Here is a 14931-nt window from a genome sequence, read left to right as displayed (position 1 = left end):
CTTTCTGAGTTGTCAGATCTCTTTAAAATTAATTTCAGCCCTCTGTATCATGGTTAGGAATGTAAGGACTTCATTCTGCTTAATAAATCTGAGAACTGGGGCTCTGAAAATTTAAATAACCCAGGAAAGATAACAGAGCGAATAACAGAGTCACCAGTGGCAGAGCCAGGGTGAGCCCGGGATCTTCCAAGGGAACCACATGGCTGTTTCCTCCTTTCGTGGCCACAGACCTCCTCAGCTAAAAAATGCTCACGCGGACGTTTTAGGCTTACAAATAACTGAGCTAAAATGCTCCAAAGGGGTGTGAAGGTTCTTTTAACAGGGCTTTTTCTGTTTCTGAACAAAAATGTCAAAAGTTGGTTCTTTGAAATAGAAAAGCATTAGAGAGACTGATCAAGAAGAAAAAGAGCAGACACAAATAAGGAGCATGAGGGATTAGAAAGGCTGCAGATAAAGCAGGGATTAAAAATAGATAATAGGGAAATGCTGAGAATAATTTTATGCCAGTATATTTGAAGAGAGACAAAATGGCCAAATTTCCAGAAAAAGTGTGAGTTACTAAAGATGATCCGCAAAGAAAAAGAAAGCCTGAAAAATCCTATAATTATTAAAAAGATTGATTCAGTAATTTACAAGCTCATCAAAAAGTAAACAGCAAGCCCAGATGGTTTTACAGATGAGTTAGACAGAACTTCAAGGAAAACGCGATTGCAATTTGATCAGTCACAGCATGGAAAGCTTGCTCTCTGAGCCCAGGTCGAGCCTGACTGGTGATTATGGAGGGTGGAGCTCGGATTCCCACATCTCACAAAGGCCTGTCACGTGGACGGCAGGGAAAGCCTCTTTCTCAGTCCTGTTTTCATTAGTGGTTTGGCTTCTTGGTGCCGAAGTGGATTGGGCGGGCGTCAGGTGGATGCTTGGTCCCTGCCCTGCTGCTGTTTCATGCACCAGGTTCTAGGAGCGAGGGGCAGGGCATGCTGCCTGGTCGGGGCGACATGACTCCTGTGTGCTGTCAGCCCCCTGCCATTGCCAGGACACCCGTGCAAGTGGAACTGAGGTCCAGGGTGTTTGTGGTCAGCACCAGAGGTGCTAGAATGCTCCCAGCTCCCAACTTGTTGGTCATATGCTGGGTAGTGGAGGTGACCTGCTCCATGGCCTCCTGGAGCAGCCCCTGCCCAGCCTCCTTCCTGCCTTGAATGCCGGCATCTCTTCTGGGGACCGTCAAAAATGGTGTCGGGGGCATCCCCCTCCTGCGTGGATGTCACACATCTGGCTCCATGCTGAGGCGTCTTGTTCCCCTGTGGCTGGCACAGGCCACTGGGTTCTTCAGTCTTCTTAGCTCTCCAGGAGCACTACATTGGGCCCCTCAGTCACCGCCTTCTGCTTGGTTTTTGTGGCTTGTGCGTCACAGTTTGCTCTGTATCAGCTCCGGGAATCCCAGAGTCTCCTCCCTGTCATCCTGTGGCCAGTGCTGCAATATTGCTGAGGAAGATGCTGGAGCTGGTTGTCGCCTTGGTCTGTGGGAGGCTCTGTGGCATGTCCTGGGGGACTGTGAGGAGGTTTGTGGGTACCCAGTTGTTTGCCACATCTGTTTTTTTTTTTTTTTTGAGGCAGAGTCTCATTCTGTCACCCCAGCTTGAGTACAGTGGCGCTATCTCAACTCACTGCAACCTCTGCCTCCCGGGTTCAAGCAGTTCTGCCTCAGCCTCCTGAGTAGCTGGAATTATGGGCATGTGCCACCACGCCCAGTTAGTTTTGTATTTTTAGTAGAGATGGGTTTCACCATGTTGGTCAGGCTGGTCTCAAACTGCTGACCTCCTGTGATCTGCCCACCTCAGCCTCCCAAAGTGCCAGGATTAAAGGTGTGAGCCACCTTGAGCGGCCTTGCCACATCTGTCTTTTTCCTAGTTTGTTTGAAGTCTGCGTGGCAGATGGAGGTGGTGGCCAACATGTGGCTCCTGGACACACTGGTCCTCTTGGTTCTCCCTGATGGAACAGCCCAGGCTCAGAAGCCACGTGCTAAGATATAGAGCCCAGGTGTGGCTGGGAGAGGAAAGGTCCCTGAGCCCACCAGGGCCCACCTCCATGCTGGTGAGGACATGGGATCTGCTGTGCTGTGGGCATCTGGTGGTCTATGAGGGAGAGGGCAGATCGCTGCAAGGAGTCCAGCATCTGCAGCCTGGCTCTCAGATGATTAGGGAACTGGGCCCAGCTATGTCTAGTATAGTGACATGAAGTGACCCATGGAGGGGACTTCTGACAGGGTGAGGGACTTGGCACACACAGCTGCAGGCTGCAGGGAGCTTTGCGGTTTCCCACTGGCCTTTCCTGGAAGAGCCCGAGGAGCAGAGCCACAAGTCAGGGAGAGCAGCCACGGGGAGGCAGGCTCTGACCCCGCCCGCTGAGGAAGACAGAGCTTGGAGAGGCTGTCTGGAGTAAAGTGCCCCCTTGGGACAGCACGTCAGTAAGAATCTGGTTTCGCTGCTAGTAACTGACCTGGAAAATTGTGGCTTAAACAAAATAGAAATTGTCTTTCTCATGGGCAGAAGTCTGGAGGGAGGCAGCCCGGGACTGGTGTGGTCAGCTCAGGCTGCGTAACAGAGACTGGGTGGCTGCAACAAGAGAAATGTATTTCCTCACAGTTCTGGAGGCTGCAGAGTCCAAGGTCAAGGTGTTGTCAGGGCTGGTTCCATCTGAGGCCTCTCTTCTTGACTTACCGATGGCCATCTTGTCCCTGTGTCCTCATATGGTCTTCCCTCTGTGCGCATACCCTTGGTGTCTCTCTGTGTCTCCTGATTTCCTCTTAGGAGGAGAAGAGGAACGCAGCCACATTGGATTAGGGCCCACCCAATTACCTCATTTTAATTTAATACCTCCCTAAAGGCCCTGACTTCAAATATAGTCACCACATTGGGTTTTAGGGCTTCAACCTGTGAATATGGAGGGGAGGGTCGCAATTTAGTCCATAGCAGCCACTTAACAACATCTTATTTTATTTCAAATAAAAGTCGAGTGTATGATTTAAAAACAAGGAGATGCTGCATGTGAGTCCTGGATGAGTGTGCCTGGACTGGTGAGTGCCTGGCTCTGGGCTCCCTGGATGGCTGAGTGCAAATAAAAGTACATATGGCCGCCCCTGTGCAGCTGGTGGAGAAGCAGGCCTGGGCTGGGGGATGGTCCCTTCCTGCTGGGTTTCCTCCCTTTCCCCCGCTGCTCTTACTTGAACTGCGTGTGGCAGGAGGCAGGTTCTCAGCTGGCTCTGATGGACTGTGGCTGGGCAGCTCCCTAACTGGCTCCAGGCCTCAGATCCACCAGCCCTGAGTGTGGCTGGTTGTAGGTGATGAGGGGCGGTGGTATCCATACCTGAGCACACTGCACCCTTAGCCTGCTCCTCTGCTCAGGGCCTGCTGTCCACCCTGGAAGGAGACTCCTTTTCGCAGTACTGCCACAACTTTAGAGGTCATTATTGTTTGTTTTTTTTTTTTCCAATCCTCCTTCTGGTTTGTCTCAATGGTGATTTTACCTTGTGGAGCAATGGCTGGTAGAGGTGCAGTCATGAGTCCTCATTAATAGGTGTGTAGTGAATGAATGCAATTGAGTGTGATTGGGGAATTGATCCTGTAGCTTCTTTGGCCTAGTGCTCCCAGCGGTGGCCTCTTTGTGTGTGCATCTCATACACATGCTTTTGTGACCTTGCTAGTGAACTCGGGATGAGAGGTAGGGGTGAGGACAAGTGGAGATGGCCCTCACCTTCCAGACATGTCCAGCCTGGAGTTGGTACCAGGAGAAGGGAAGGGGCCTGAACCCCTCCAGCAGTGTGGATGGAGGACACCACGGCTGAGAACACTAATCGGGCTTGGGGCAGGGCAGAGGACGCCAGGGCTGCTCTGGCTGTAGAGATGCTCTCAGAAGTGACCAGTGCCAGGGCTTCAGGAGGTGGCCTTGATTGAACCGAACAGGGACGCACTATGGGGAAGAGCAAGAGTGATCAGGGCTTTGAGGGATGTGTAGGGGTTTGCCAGGTAGAGGCAGGGAGGTGGGAACTGGAGGAGGCATTCAGGCAGCAAATTGAGGTGGAGGTGGTCACAGGTATTACTTTTGGTAAGCATGAGCTCTGCCTTCCTTCTGCTTGGAGAGGAAGGGGCTATGGGCTGGAAGTGCAGCTCCACTGGGTGGTGAAGACCACTTGGGGGCTTCAGGGTGTTCATGGTCCCCCACAAGGGTCTAGCCTGAAGTCTGTGCCTGTCACAGCTGGAGAGCACAGGGTGAGAGGCATAGGAGGTCACCCTCAGCTTCCTCCTCCGCTGCCTGCACCCTGTCCAGGAAGCCCTGTATCCCTGAGTTCAGCTCCTTCTTCCATCGTATGGAGCTGGCCCCTCCCAGAGCCCTGGCTGTTCCTCAGATGCCATTATTAAATCAGAATTCCAAAAATAATATGCAGCTATTTAAAGCACACACTCAATTTGTTACCCTAACAAGGTAAATGGAACAATTTTGAGTTCTCATCATGTGAAGATATTTATCAAGAGAAAGAAGACTTCCATTGAAGTGATGATGCAGTATGGATTTTTAAATGGGGCTGGCCCATGGACGGCACCTTCTCAAACCACTACAGTTGTGATTTATTTTTCATTTTTTAAACGGCTTTATTGAGTTTATATACCATAAAGTTCAATTAAATAAACTTTGTCCAATTGAATAAAGTTCATTTAAATGCTTTTTCCTAGAGTTATTATTATATGGAATTATATAAGAATCTTAGTCTTATTACACATTAATCTTATTTAATACATATGTCAAATGATCTTATTATAGAAAATTAGTATACAATAATCTAAATTTAGGATATTTTTATTATCCCCTAAAGACACCTCATATCCATTAGCAGTCACTCTCCATGTATACCCACACCTGTCCTCCAGCAAGACATAGGCACCCACTAATTTACTTTCTGTCTCCATAGATTTACCTGTTCTGGACATTTCATACAAATGGAATCGTGTAATAGGTGATCTTTTGTGACTGGCTCCTTCCACTTAGCATAATGTTTTTGAGGTGCATCCAGATCATAGCATGTTTTAGTATTGCATTCTTTTTTATGGACAAATAATATTCCACTGTATGGATGGATCACATTTTGTTTATCTGTTCACGGCTGATACATATTTGGGTTGTTTCCACTCTGGCTATAATAAGTAACGCTACTATAAAAAATCATGTACAAGTTTTTGTGTGAACACATTTTCATTTCTTTTGGATAAATACCTAGGAGTAGAATTGCTAGGTCTTGTGGTAACTCTATGGTTAGCATTTTAAGGAGCTGCTAGACTGTTTTCCAAAGTGGCTGCACCATTTTCCATCCCTACCAGGAGTATGCAAAGCCTCTAGTTTCTCCATATTCAGAATCTTTTTTTTTTGTTTAAATTAAACTGTTTTTATTTTGAACTACTTGTAGATTCACATTTAGTTGTAAGAAATAACACAGAGAGATCCCATGTGCCCTTTACCCAGCTTCCCCAATGGCAACATTTGCAGAACTGTGGTACAATATCACAACCAGGATATTGACATTGGGACAGCCAAGATATGGAACATCCATCACCCTGAGGATCCCTCATGTTCCCTTTAAATAGCCACATCCACTTCCCTCCACAACACCTTCATTCTTAAGACCGGGAATCACTAACCTGTTACCCATTTCTATAAATTTGTGATTTCAAAAAATTCATATAAATGGAATCATACAATATTGTAGACATTTGGGATTGGCTTTTTTTTCACTCAGCATAATTATTTGGAGGTTCATCCATATTGTTGAATATATCAATATTTGTTTCTTTTTATTACTAAGTGGCATTCTATGGTGTGGTTGTATCACAGTTTGTTTAATTGTTGGCCCATTGAAGAATGTCTTGGTAGTTTTCAGTTTTGGCCTATTAGGAATAAAGCTGCTATGAACATTCATGCACAGGTTTTTGTGTGAACGTAGGTACTAATTTTTCTGGCACAAATACCTAAAAGTACAGTTGCTGGGTCATATGGAAGTTGTCTATTTAGTTTACTGAGAAATAGTGAAACTTTCCCAGAATGGTTATACCATTTATGTACCCAGCAACATATCCATGTCTTTTGCCTACTTTCTAATTGGATTTTTTAAACTGCTGGGCTTTGAGAGTTCTTTATATGTTCTAGATAACAGTACTTTTTGGGATATTTGGTTTGTGAATATTTTCTCAAAACCTATAGTTGATGATTTCATTCTTTTAGCAGAGTCTTTTTGAGAGCAAATATTTTTAATTTTGATGAGGTTTAATTTACCAGTTTTTCCTTTTGTACTTTTGGTGTCAAGTCTAAAGACTTTTTGCCTAGCCCTAGTTCTTATGTGTTTTTCTGAAAGTTTTATCTTTTACATTTAAATCTATAACATACTTTAATTTAACTTTTGCATAAGGTATGAGGTTTAGGGTAAGATTCATTTTTTTGTCCAAGAATGTCAAGTTGCTGTAACATTTGTTGAAAAGACTACCCTTCCTCCATTGAATTACTTTTGAAACTTTGTCAAAAATTTGTTGTGCATATTTGTGTGGTCTATTTGTGGATTCTAGATTCTGTTTTATTGTCTTATGTGTTTATCTGGCATCACACTGTCTGGATTATTGTTGTTTTATAACAAGCCTTGAAATCAGGTAAACTGATTTCTTCTACCTTGTTGTTCTTTTTCAAAATTATGTTAAATAGGATTATTCCTTTTCCTTTACATTTAAGTGTTAGAATAATTTTGTCTATAGGTACTAAAGAATTTGCTGGGATTTTGATAGAATTTATATTAAAACTGTATATCAATTTGGAGAGGGTTGACATCTTTACTAAGTTGAGTCTTCCAATCCATGAACATGGTATGTCTCTCCATTTATTTAGATCTTCTCTGATCTCTTTAATCAGTCTTTTATGGTTTTTAACATACAAATCCTATACATGTTTTGTTAGATTTACACCTAAGTATTTAATTTTTGAGCAACTGTAAATGGTATTGTATCTTAAATATCAGTGTCCATGTGTTTATTGACAGTATATAGAAATGTAATTGACTTTTGTATATTGATCTTGTATCCTGTGACCTTCTGAACTTAATTATTTGTTCTAGGAATCTTTTTGGTACAATTTTCTTTTGTTTCTGCTTTTGTAACATTCATTGTATTTCCCATGTAGACCATCATATTAATTTTATTTCTTTCTTTCCAATCTGTATGCCTTTTCTTTCCTTTTCTGAACTTACTGCACTAATAAGACCTTCCCATGAGATGTTGAATATGAGTAATGGGAGCCAACATCCTTGCCTTGTTCCCAGTGAAAGCATTCAATGTTTGTTAGGTGTAGGCTTTTTCTGAATATTCCTTATCAAGAGGAGGAAATTTTTTTTCTATTTTTATTTTTCTGGAAGTTTTCATCGTAAATAGATGTTGAATTTTGTCAAATTCTTTTTTGATATCAATTGCTATGTGATTTTTTTTTATTCTGTTGACATGGTGTGTTGCACTGATTGATGTTTCAATTTTGAATTAGCATTACATCCCTGGATTAAACCCCATGTGTTTGGGGTATATACTTCTTGTTGCATATCACTGAATTGCTATCTTGTAAAAGATTTTTATATCTGTATTTCTAAAGTGCATTTGTAGTTCTTTATTTAGTCATTCTTATGATGGTTGCTTTACAGTCTTTGTTGGTTATTCTGGCATCTCTGTTTTGGTATTGATGTGTGTTTGTTGTCTTTGTTCACTTGATGAGCTTGTTCTAGTTCTTGGTATGATGAGTGATGGTTCACTGGAACCTAGGCATTTGGAATGTTATGTATGAGGCTCTGTATATTATTTGGACATTTTGTTTTTGATGATTTTCTGTGACATGACTCTGGCTGGGAAAGGGGGGTTGCTGTCTCTTTACTGCCAGGTGGGGTTAGAAGTTTAGGCTCCACACTGGGCCTCTGTTGACACCATGTGGGGAGGGCTCCTTCTTACTGCTGAGCAGGAGTGAGAGTTCTAGTCCCTCATGGTCTCCACTAATAGTACCTGGCTTGGGGGAGGAGAATGAGATCCCTTTGGTTCCCACTGACTCTGCAGAGTTGGGGGATGCTTGTTACCAGCAGGTGGAGAAGGAAGGCTTGGCTCACTCTGGGAGTGGGTAGGTTGGTTGGGGGCCCCTTCACAGCCTGGGGTGGGGGTGGAGGTCTGGCCTCTCTACTTGACCTTTGCTGGTGTGGGTGGGGTTGGGGCACAGAGTTTTCATTGTCTCTGGCCTGGAGTAGGTAAGTTATTGTCTGAAAGTTTTCTTCTTGTGAGGCTGCCCAGTCCTGGGCCTTTGGCTGAAGAGAGCTGCTTTTGTTGTGTTTTCCTTTGGTCTGTGTCCGTTGGTATTGCTGACTTGCCCACTTCTCCAGCACTCAGTCTGGCATATATGAGGCTAAGGAAACCTCAGGAACTCACCTTTATGTCATTTCTTGGTTTCAAGATTTCTGCCTTCTTCCCTCTGACTTTTAGTCTTGCTTGTTTGATGTGTAACATCCAGGACTTTCAGCTGTGTTCAGCAGGAGGAATAGGGAAAAATACTTCTCCATCTTCCCAGAAGTAGAGTCTTCACAATTGTCACTGAAATATCTAGTTTTTGTTAAGAGTACATTTAAGTCACATTTTGATAATCAAGATAAATGCGTTAAGATTTTTATATAGCCTTTATAGGACACTGAGGTACTTTGTATGACCCATATTCATATTAGCTTTTATACTTTTGATTTCTGCCTATTTAAATTATTTTGTTGGCTAGAGCTTATTGACATATGATCTGTTCTTGACACTAATGTTTACTGCTGCTTGGGCCTTGAGGGTTTTGAGATTGGATGTGAATTTCGTGTGGAATCTTTATAATGTGAATGACCTACTTCGTCTTTTTTTTTTTTTTTTATCAGAAATGAATGCTGAGTCTTATCAGATGGCAGCTTGCTTCCTGTGGGAAAGGTTTTGTACTTTAGTCTGTAGTTATTAACTTGCATTGGCTTAGGTGCTGCTGCTAATCCAGTGGACGGAGCTAATGCTGAGCCCTTGGTTAGAAATGCAGTTGTCCTTAGGAATGTCGTGTGACAGTGGCTTACAGAAGTAACATAGCTCTTTTTGTCTTACGTATACATTCCAGGGTAGGCACTTTATCGTGGTGCGGCAGGTGTGATCCATGAAACCCTCAGCAGTCTCCATCTAGCTTGCCACCTGTGTCCCTAGTGTGTTGCCTTCATCCTCCTAAACCAAGATGGTAGGTGGAGATCTGGCTGTTATGACTGTGTTCCCAACAACAGCAGGAGAAGAAGGGAAGAGGGACAAGCTGTTTTGTTTTTTAAATTTTAACTTTCATCTTAGATTGAGGGTACGTGTGCAGGTTTGTTACATGGATATACTGTGTGATACTCAGGTTTGAGATACAATTGATCCCATAACTCAGGTACTAAAGCATAGTACCCAGTAGCTAGTTTTCAACCTTTGCCTCCCTCCGTCCCTCTCTCCTCCTTTTTGGAGTCCCCAGTGTATGTTCTTCCCATATTTATGTCTATATGTATCCAGTGTTTAGCTTCCACTCGTGAGTGAGAACATGTGGTATTTGGTTTTCTGTTCCTGTGTTACTTCAGTGGCCTCCAGCTGCATCCATGTTGCTGTAAAGGACATCATTTCATTCTTTTTTTATGGCTGCATAGTATTCCATGGTGTATATGTACCACATTTTCTTTATCCAGCCCACCATTGATGGGCACCTGTGTTGATTTCATGTCTTTTATTGTAAGTAGTGCTGCGATGTACATACGCATATATGTGCCTTTTTGGTAGAATGGTTTATTTTCTTTTGGATATGTACCCAGTAATGGGATTGCTGGATTTGATGGCAGTGCTGTTTTAAGTTCTTTGTGAAATCTCCAAATTACTTTCCACAGTGGCTGAACTAATTTACGTTTCCCACCAGCAGTGTATTCCCACCAAATGTTCCCTTTTCTCTGCTGCCTCACCAGCATCTGTTTTTTTTTGACTTTTTAATAATAGCCATTCTGACTGCTGTGAGATGGTATCTCATGGTGGTTTTGATTTGCATTTCTCTAATGATTAGTGACGATGAGCATTTTTTCATGTTTGTTGGCTCCTTGTGTGTCTTCTTTTGCGAAGTGACTGTTCATGTCCTTTGCCCAGTTTTTAATGAAGGTTATTTGGTTTTTGCTAGAACAAGCTGTTTTTAAGGAACATTTCCAAAGCTTCCACATGACCTTTCAACTCATGTCTCCTTGGCCACATCTAGCTGCATGGGAGGCTGGAAAGTATGGTCTTTATTCCAGGTAGCCAAGAACCCCAATGAAAATAAGGGGCTCTCTTGTCAGGCCAGCAGTGGAGCAGGGCTACTGGGGACCGCCAGCTGATGGCTGGGTGACTCTGCCACAGTTGGTTCTTGCAGCACCCTATGCCACGGCTGAGTTGTCCACGTGAGCTCCAGTCTCCCATGCTGGGGGGCCGTGTGCAGGAAGTCAGGATGTATGCCAGGGGCTTCCCAGCAGTCTTTCTTTCCTTCCTGGGATCAGCATTTGTGGCTCTGGATGCTCCCCCATCACCTGTCACATTTTTGTGGTCCTTGGAGTTCAGTATCCTGCATTTTTCAGTTCCTCAGAAGGTGGGCACCAAGGTGGAGGCCACATGGGGGCTGCAGCAGAGCTTCATGGGAGCTACTTGGGGGCTATAGTGAGGGCTCGGGTGGGGACTGCAGTGGGGCCCTTGGTGGGGGTGGGTTCTCAGTGTAGACCTTGGCCTTGTTTAGGACACACCTCCAGGCCACAGACTCCGGTGCCAGGACTCAGGCAGCTGAGGCGTAGACTTAGCCCCACTTGGCATCAGGCAGAGCTGGACTTGGTCTTCCTCCTCCGAAGTTTATGTGGAAGTAACTTACCAGGGGAAACTTCAAGTGTGCCAAATTTGTTCTCCCATTGTAAAATGGGCTGTGCTCATGGAATGCTATCTGCCATGTGGAGCAGAGGGGTGAGGCCCTCATGGTCACTTCCCAGAGATCATCTGGGCTTTTGGGATGTGGGTGGCTATTTTCATTGTGTCTGCTCCTATGGCCACTGAACATGAAGGTGTCTGGGCACCTGTGCTCCTTCCGAGAAAGTCACACAGGATGGCGGCCGCTCCTGGGTCAGGGATGTAGCCTGTGCAGGAGGGACTCCCAGGGCTGGGCCCGGCAGGCTTGCATGCTGGGGATGGAGAGGAGGCGGAAGCATCTTAGTGCTGGGTGCCTGCGTGGCTCCTGCTGAGGCTCCTTGGAGGGAGGGAATGCTGCTGGCACTGAGCAAGGCAGGCCGCTGCGGAGGGGCTTGGAGCCGGAGGGCACCGTGGGAGGGATGGAGCTTCTTCCCCTCTCCAGCCTGTTTCCGCGCTTGTCAGTGGGATGTTCTACCTGATTCTAGGTAGGATTTAAACTCTGCTCTTTTGCTTTTCTTTTCAAAACAGAGTGGGAGGGGCGTGGGAGGGACTGAGGGATGAGTCAGGGACCCTCACACCACATTTCTGGAACATGGTCTCTCAGACATAGGGGTGTGCCCAACAGTTCAAGGGCCAGCTGGGGTTGGGGTCAGGGAACTTCCAACTGGAGGATGAGAATCAAAGTCCTACTTACTCCCTCAGTCCAGACAAGGAAACTGAGGCCTAGGAAGGGGAAAGGACTCTGCAGGATGGCATAGTTTGTTTTGAAAAATCCAAACATTTATTCTTTTCTCTTGGGGGAAAAAAGAAAATGCTTGACCTACACAGCTAAGGGAGAAATAAGAAGAAAAAGACCAAGAAAGAATGCCACATGGTCCCGTAGCCCGCCTATCTGTGTAAGAACAAGAGGACTCTGTGGGTACCTCAGGAGGACAGCTTGTTTTTTTAAGCCAATGTGAAAGACTCTTTCTGGGGTGTTGTTGGAGCAGTAGGGGGAGGGAGAGAAGCCAGGTTGGGGCCCTGGTGGAGACAGCAGTGTTTTCACAGCTGTAACCCTGCTGTACACTGAAGCACAGGCCAAGACTCAGGAGTGTGTCCAGGGAGTAGTGTGAGGGGCACCGCAGGGAAGCTTGGGTGTTGGAGAGGCTGTGCCAGCCCTGGCTAGTGCTCCTGGAGGGAGTTGCTTGTTCAGTGGCAGTCCAGGCCTGGAAGTGGGCCTACCCAGGCTCAGGGGCCAGGCACCCTTACTGGGGAGGGTGAGGTGAGGAGGAGTGGAGGGAGGAGGCCCTGCTGTCTAAACCGGGCCCTTCTCTTCTGTCCAGGAGCGGCTGCTCATGAGCCTCCTGCCCCGGAACGTTGCCATGGAGATGAAGGAGGACTTCCTGAAGCCCCCTGAGAGGATTTTCCACAAGATTTACATCCAGAGGCATGACAATGTGAGGTAGGGCTGGTGCTGACCCGGCACAGCAGGGAGCCTGGGAAGCTGAGGTGTGGAGGTAATGGTGAAGGTGGAGAGGTGATGACAGAAGTGGGGAAGGGATGGGTGGAGGTGGAGAAAGAATGGGGGTATGAAGGTAATGGTGAAGGTGGGGAAGTGATGATGGAAGTGAGGAGGTGATAGGTGGAGGTGAGGAGGTGATAGTGGAGGTGTGGAGGTGGGGAGGTGATGGTGAGGTGTAGAGGTGATGGTGAAGGTGAGGAGGTGATGATGGAGGGGTGGAGGTGATGGTGGAGGTGAAGGGGTGATGGTGGAGGTGGGGAGGTGATGGTGGAGGTGAAGGGGTGATGGTGGAGGTGGGGAGGTGATGGTGGAGGTGAAGGGGTGATGATGGAGGTGTGGAGGTGATGGTGGAGGTATGAAGGTGATGGTGGAAGTGTGGAGGTGATAGTGGAGGTGTGGAGGTGAAGGGGTGATGGTGGAGGTGTGAAGGTGATGGTGGAGGTGAGGAGGTGACGGAAGTGTGGAGGTGATGGTGGAGGTGGGGAGGTGATGGTGGAGGTGAAGGGGTGATGGTGGAGGTGGGGAGGTGATGATGGAGGTGAAGAGGTGATGGTGGAGGCATGGAGGTGATGGTGGAGGTGTAGAGGTGATGATGGAGGTGAGGAGGTGATAGTGGAGGTGTGGAGGTGGGGAGGTGATGGTGGAGGTTAGGAGGTGATGGTGGAGGTTAGGAGGTGATGGTGGAGGTGGGAAGTGATGGTGGAGGTGAAGAGGTGATGGTGGAGGTTAGGAGGTGATGGAGGTGTGGAGGTGATGGTGGAGGTGGGGAGGTGATGGTGAAGGTGAAGAGGTGATGGTGGAGGTGAAGAGGTGATGGTGGAGGTGGAGAGGTGATGGTGGAGGTGGGGAGGTGATAGTGGGTGGAGGTGGGGAGGTGATAGTGGAAGTGTGGAGGTGATGGTGAAGATGAGGAGGTGATGATGGAGGTGAGGAGGTGATGGTGGAGATGAGGTGGTGATGGTGGAGGTGAGGTGGTGATGGTGTAGGTGAAGAGGTGATGGTGGAGATGGGGAGGTGATGATGGAGGTGAAGAGGTGATGGTGGAGTTGGGGAGGTGATGGTGGATGTGGGGAGGTGATGGTGGATGTGTGGGGGTGATAGTGGAGGTGAGGAGGTGATAGTGGAAGTGTGGAGGTTATGGTAGAGGTGGAGAGGTGATGGTGGAGGTGGGGAGGTGATGGTGGAGGTATGGAGGTGATCTTGGAGGTGCAGAGGTGATATTGGAGGTGTGGAGGTGATGGTGGTGAGGAGGTGATGGTGGAGGTGGGAAGGTGATGGTTGAGGTGGGGAGGTGATGGTCGAGGTGGGGAGGTGATAGTGGAAGTATGGAGGTGATAGTGGAGGTGTAGAGGTGATGGTGGAGGTGGGGAGGTGATAGTGGAAGTGTGGAGGTGATGGTGGAGGTGTGGAGGTGATGGCGGAGTTGGAGAAGTGATAATGGAAGTGAGGAGGTGATAGTGGAAGTGTGGGGGTGATGGTGGAGGTGGGGAGGTGATGGTGGAGTTCTGGAGGTGAGAGTGGAGGTGCAGAGGTGATATTGGAGGTGTGGAGGTGATGGTGGAGGTGGGGAGGTGATAGTGGAAGTATGGAGGTGATTTTGGAGGTGAGGAGGTGATAGTGGAGGTGTGGCAGTGATGGTGGAGGTCGAGGGTTGATAGTGGAAGTGTGGAGGTGATGGTGGAGGTGTGGAGGTGATGGCGAAGTTGGAGAAGTGATGATGGAAGTGAGGAGGTGATAGTGGAGGTGTGGGGGTAATGGTGGAGGTGGGGAGGTGATGGTGGAGATGATGGTGGAGGTGAGTAACTGATGATGGAAGTGAAGAGGTGATGGAGGAGGCAGGGAGGTGATGGTGCAGGTGGAGAGATGGGGGAGTGTGGACAAAGGTCTCAGTTGTGAAGGGAGGAGAGGGCAGATGTGGTCAGGAGGTTCAGGTGGACAACTGCCTAGCAGGGAAACAGGTCCTACATGTAGGGGGGCTTTTGGCTTCTTGGGTGATGCATGTTACAGTTATCTTTCCAATTTCTTATTTCAATATTTTTACACTTCCTCTGTTGACTGGAGAGGGTAAAAAATCTGTCCCTAAAACTGGCTTTGAGCAGTGACATTTTGGGCTCAGAATTTGCCATGTCAGAATAGTAGCTGAGCATTATGCTAGTTGATGCTTGGTCTGGGATATGTGTGCTCTTCTGTCTTACTCTGTTCATTTCATGACAGCCCTAGGAGGCGGGGATTGTTCCCATTTTATAGGTGAGGAAACTAAGCCTTCAGAGTGAACCAACTTGCTTTAGACACTCTGAGGTTTGCTTGTTTTTTTTTTGTTTTTTAAAGATTCTGTTTAAAAGTATTTATTTTATTAAATTGTGGATTCCACTTAAAAATACTTTTCATGCAAGTAAATGTGCTTAGAATGGTTGAGTGTTGCCTATTTGGGAT

At 46.7% G+C, this 14931-nt stretch overlaps 1 protein-coding gene across 1 annotated transcript in view; it reads left to right on the top strand.

Annotated features, from left to right (window-relative positions):
• The window catches only part of ADCY1 (adenylate cyclase 1), a 147450-nt gene that overhangs the window by 23420 nt on the left and 109099 nt on the right, over positions 1-14931 (top strand). The window contains exon 3 of the mRNA XM_054494800.2: positions 12320-12438. Within this exon, the coding sequence (XP_054350775.1) occupies positions 12320-12438 (119 nt within the window). The remainder of the gene's footprint in view (positions 1-12319; positions 12439-14931) is intronic.

The sequence above is a fragment of the Pongo pygmaeus genome, chromosome 6, assembly GCF_028885625.2.
Source record: "Pongo pygmaeus isolate AG05252 chromosome 6, NHGRI_mPonPyg2-v2.0_pri, whole genome shotgun sequence".
In the NCBI taxonomy this organism is placed as follows: domain Eukaryota; kingdom Metazoa; phylum Chordata; class Mammalia; order Primates; family Hominidae; genus Pongo; species Pongo pygmaeus.
This window is presented reverse-complemented; position numbering and strand designations above follow the sequence as displayed.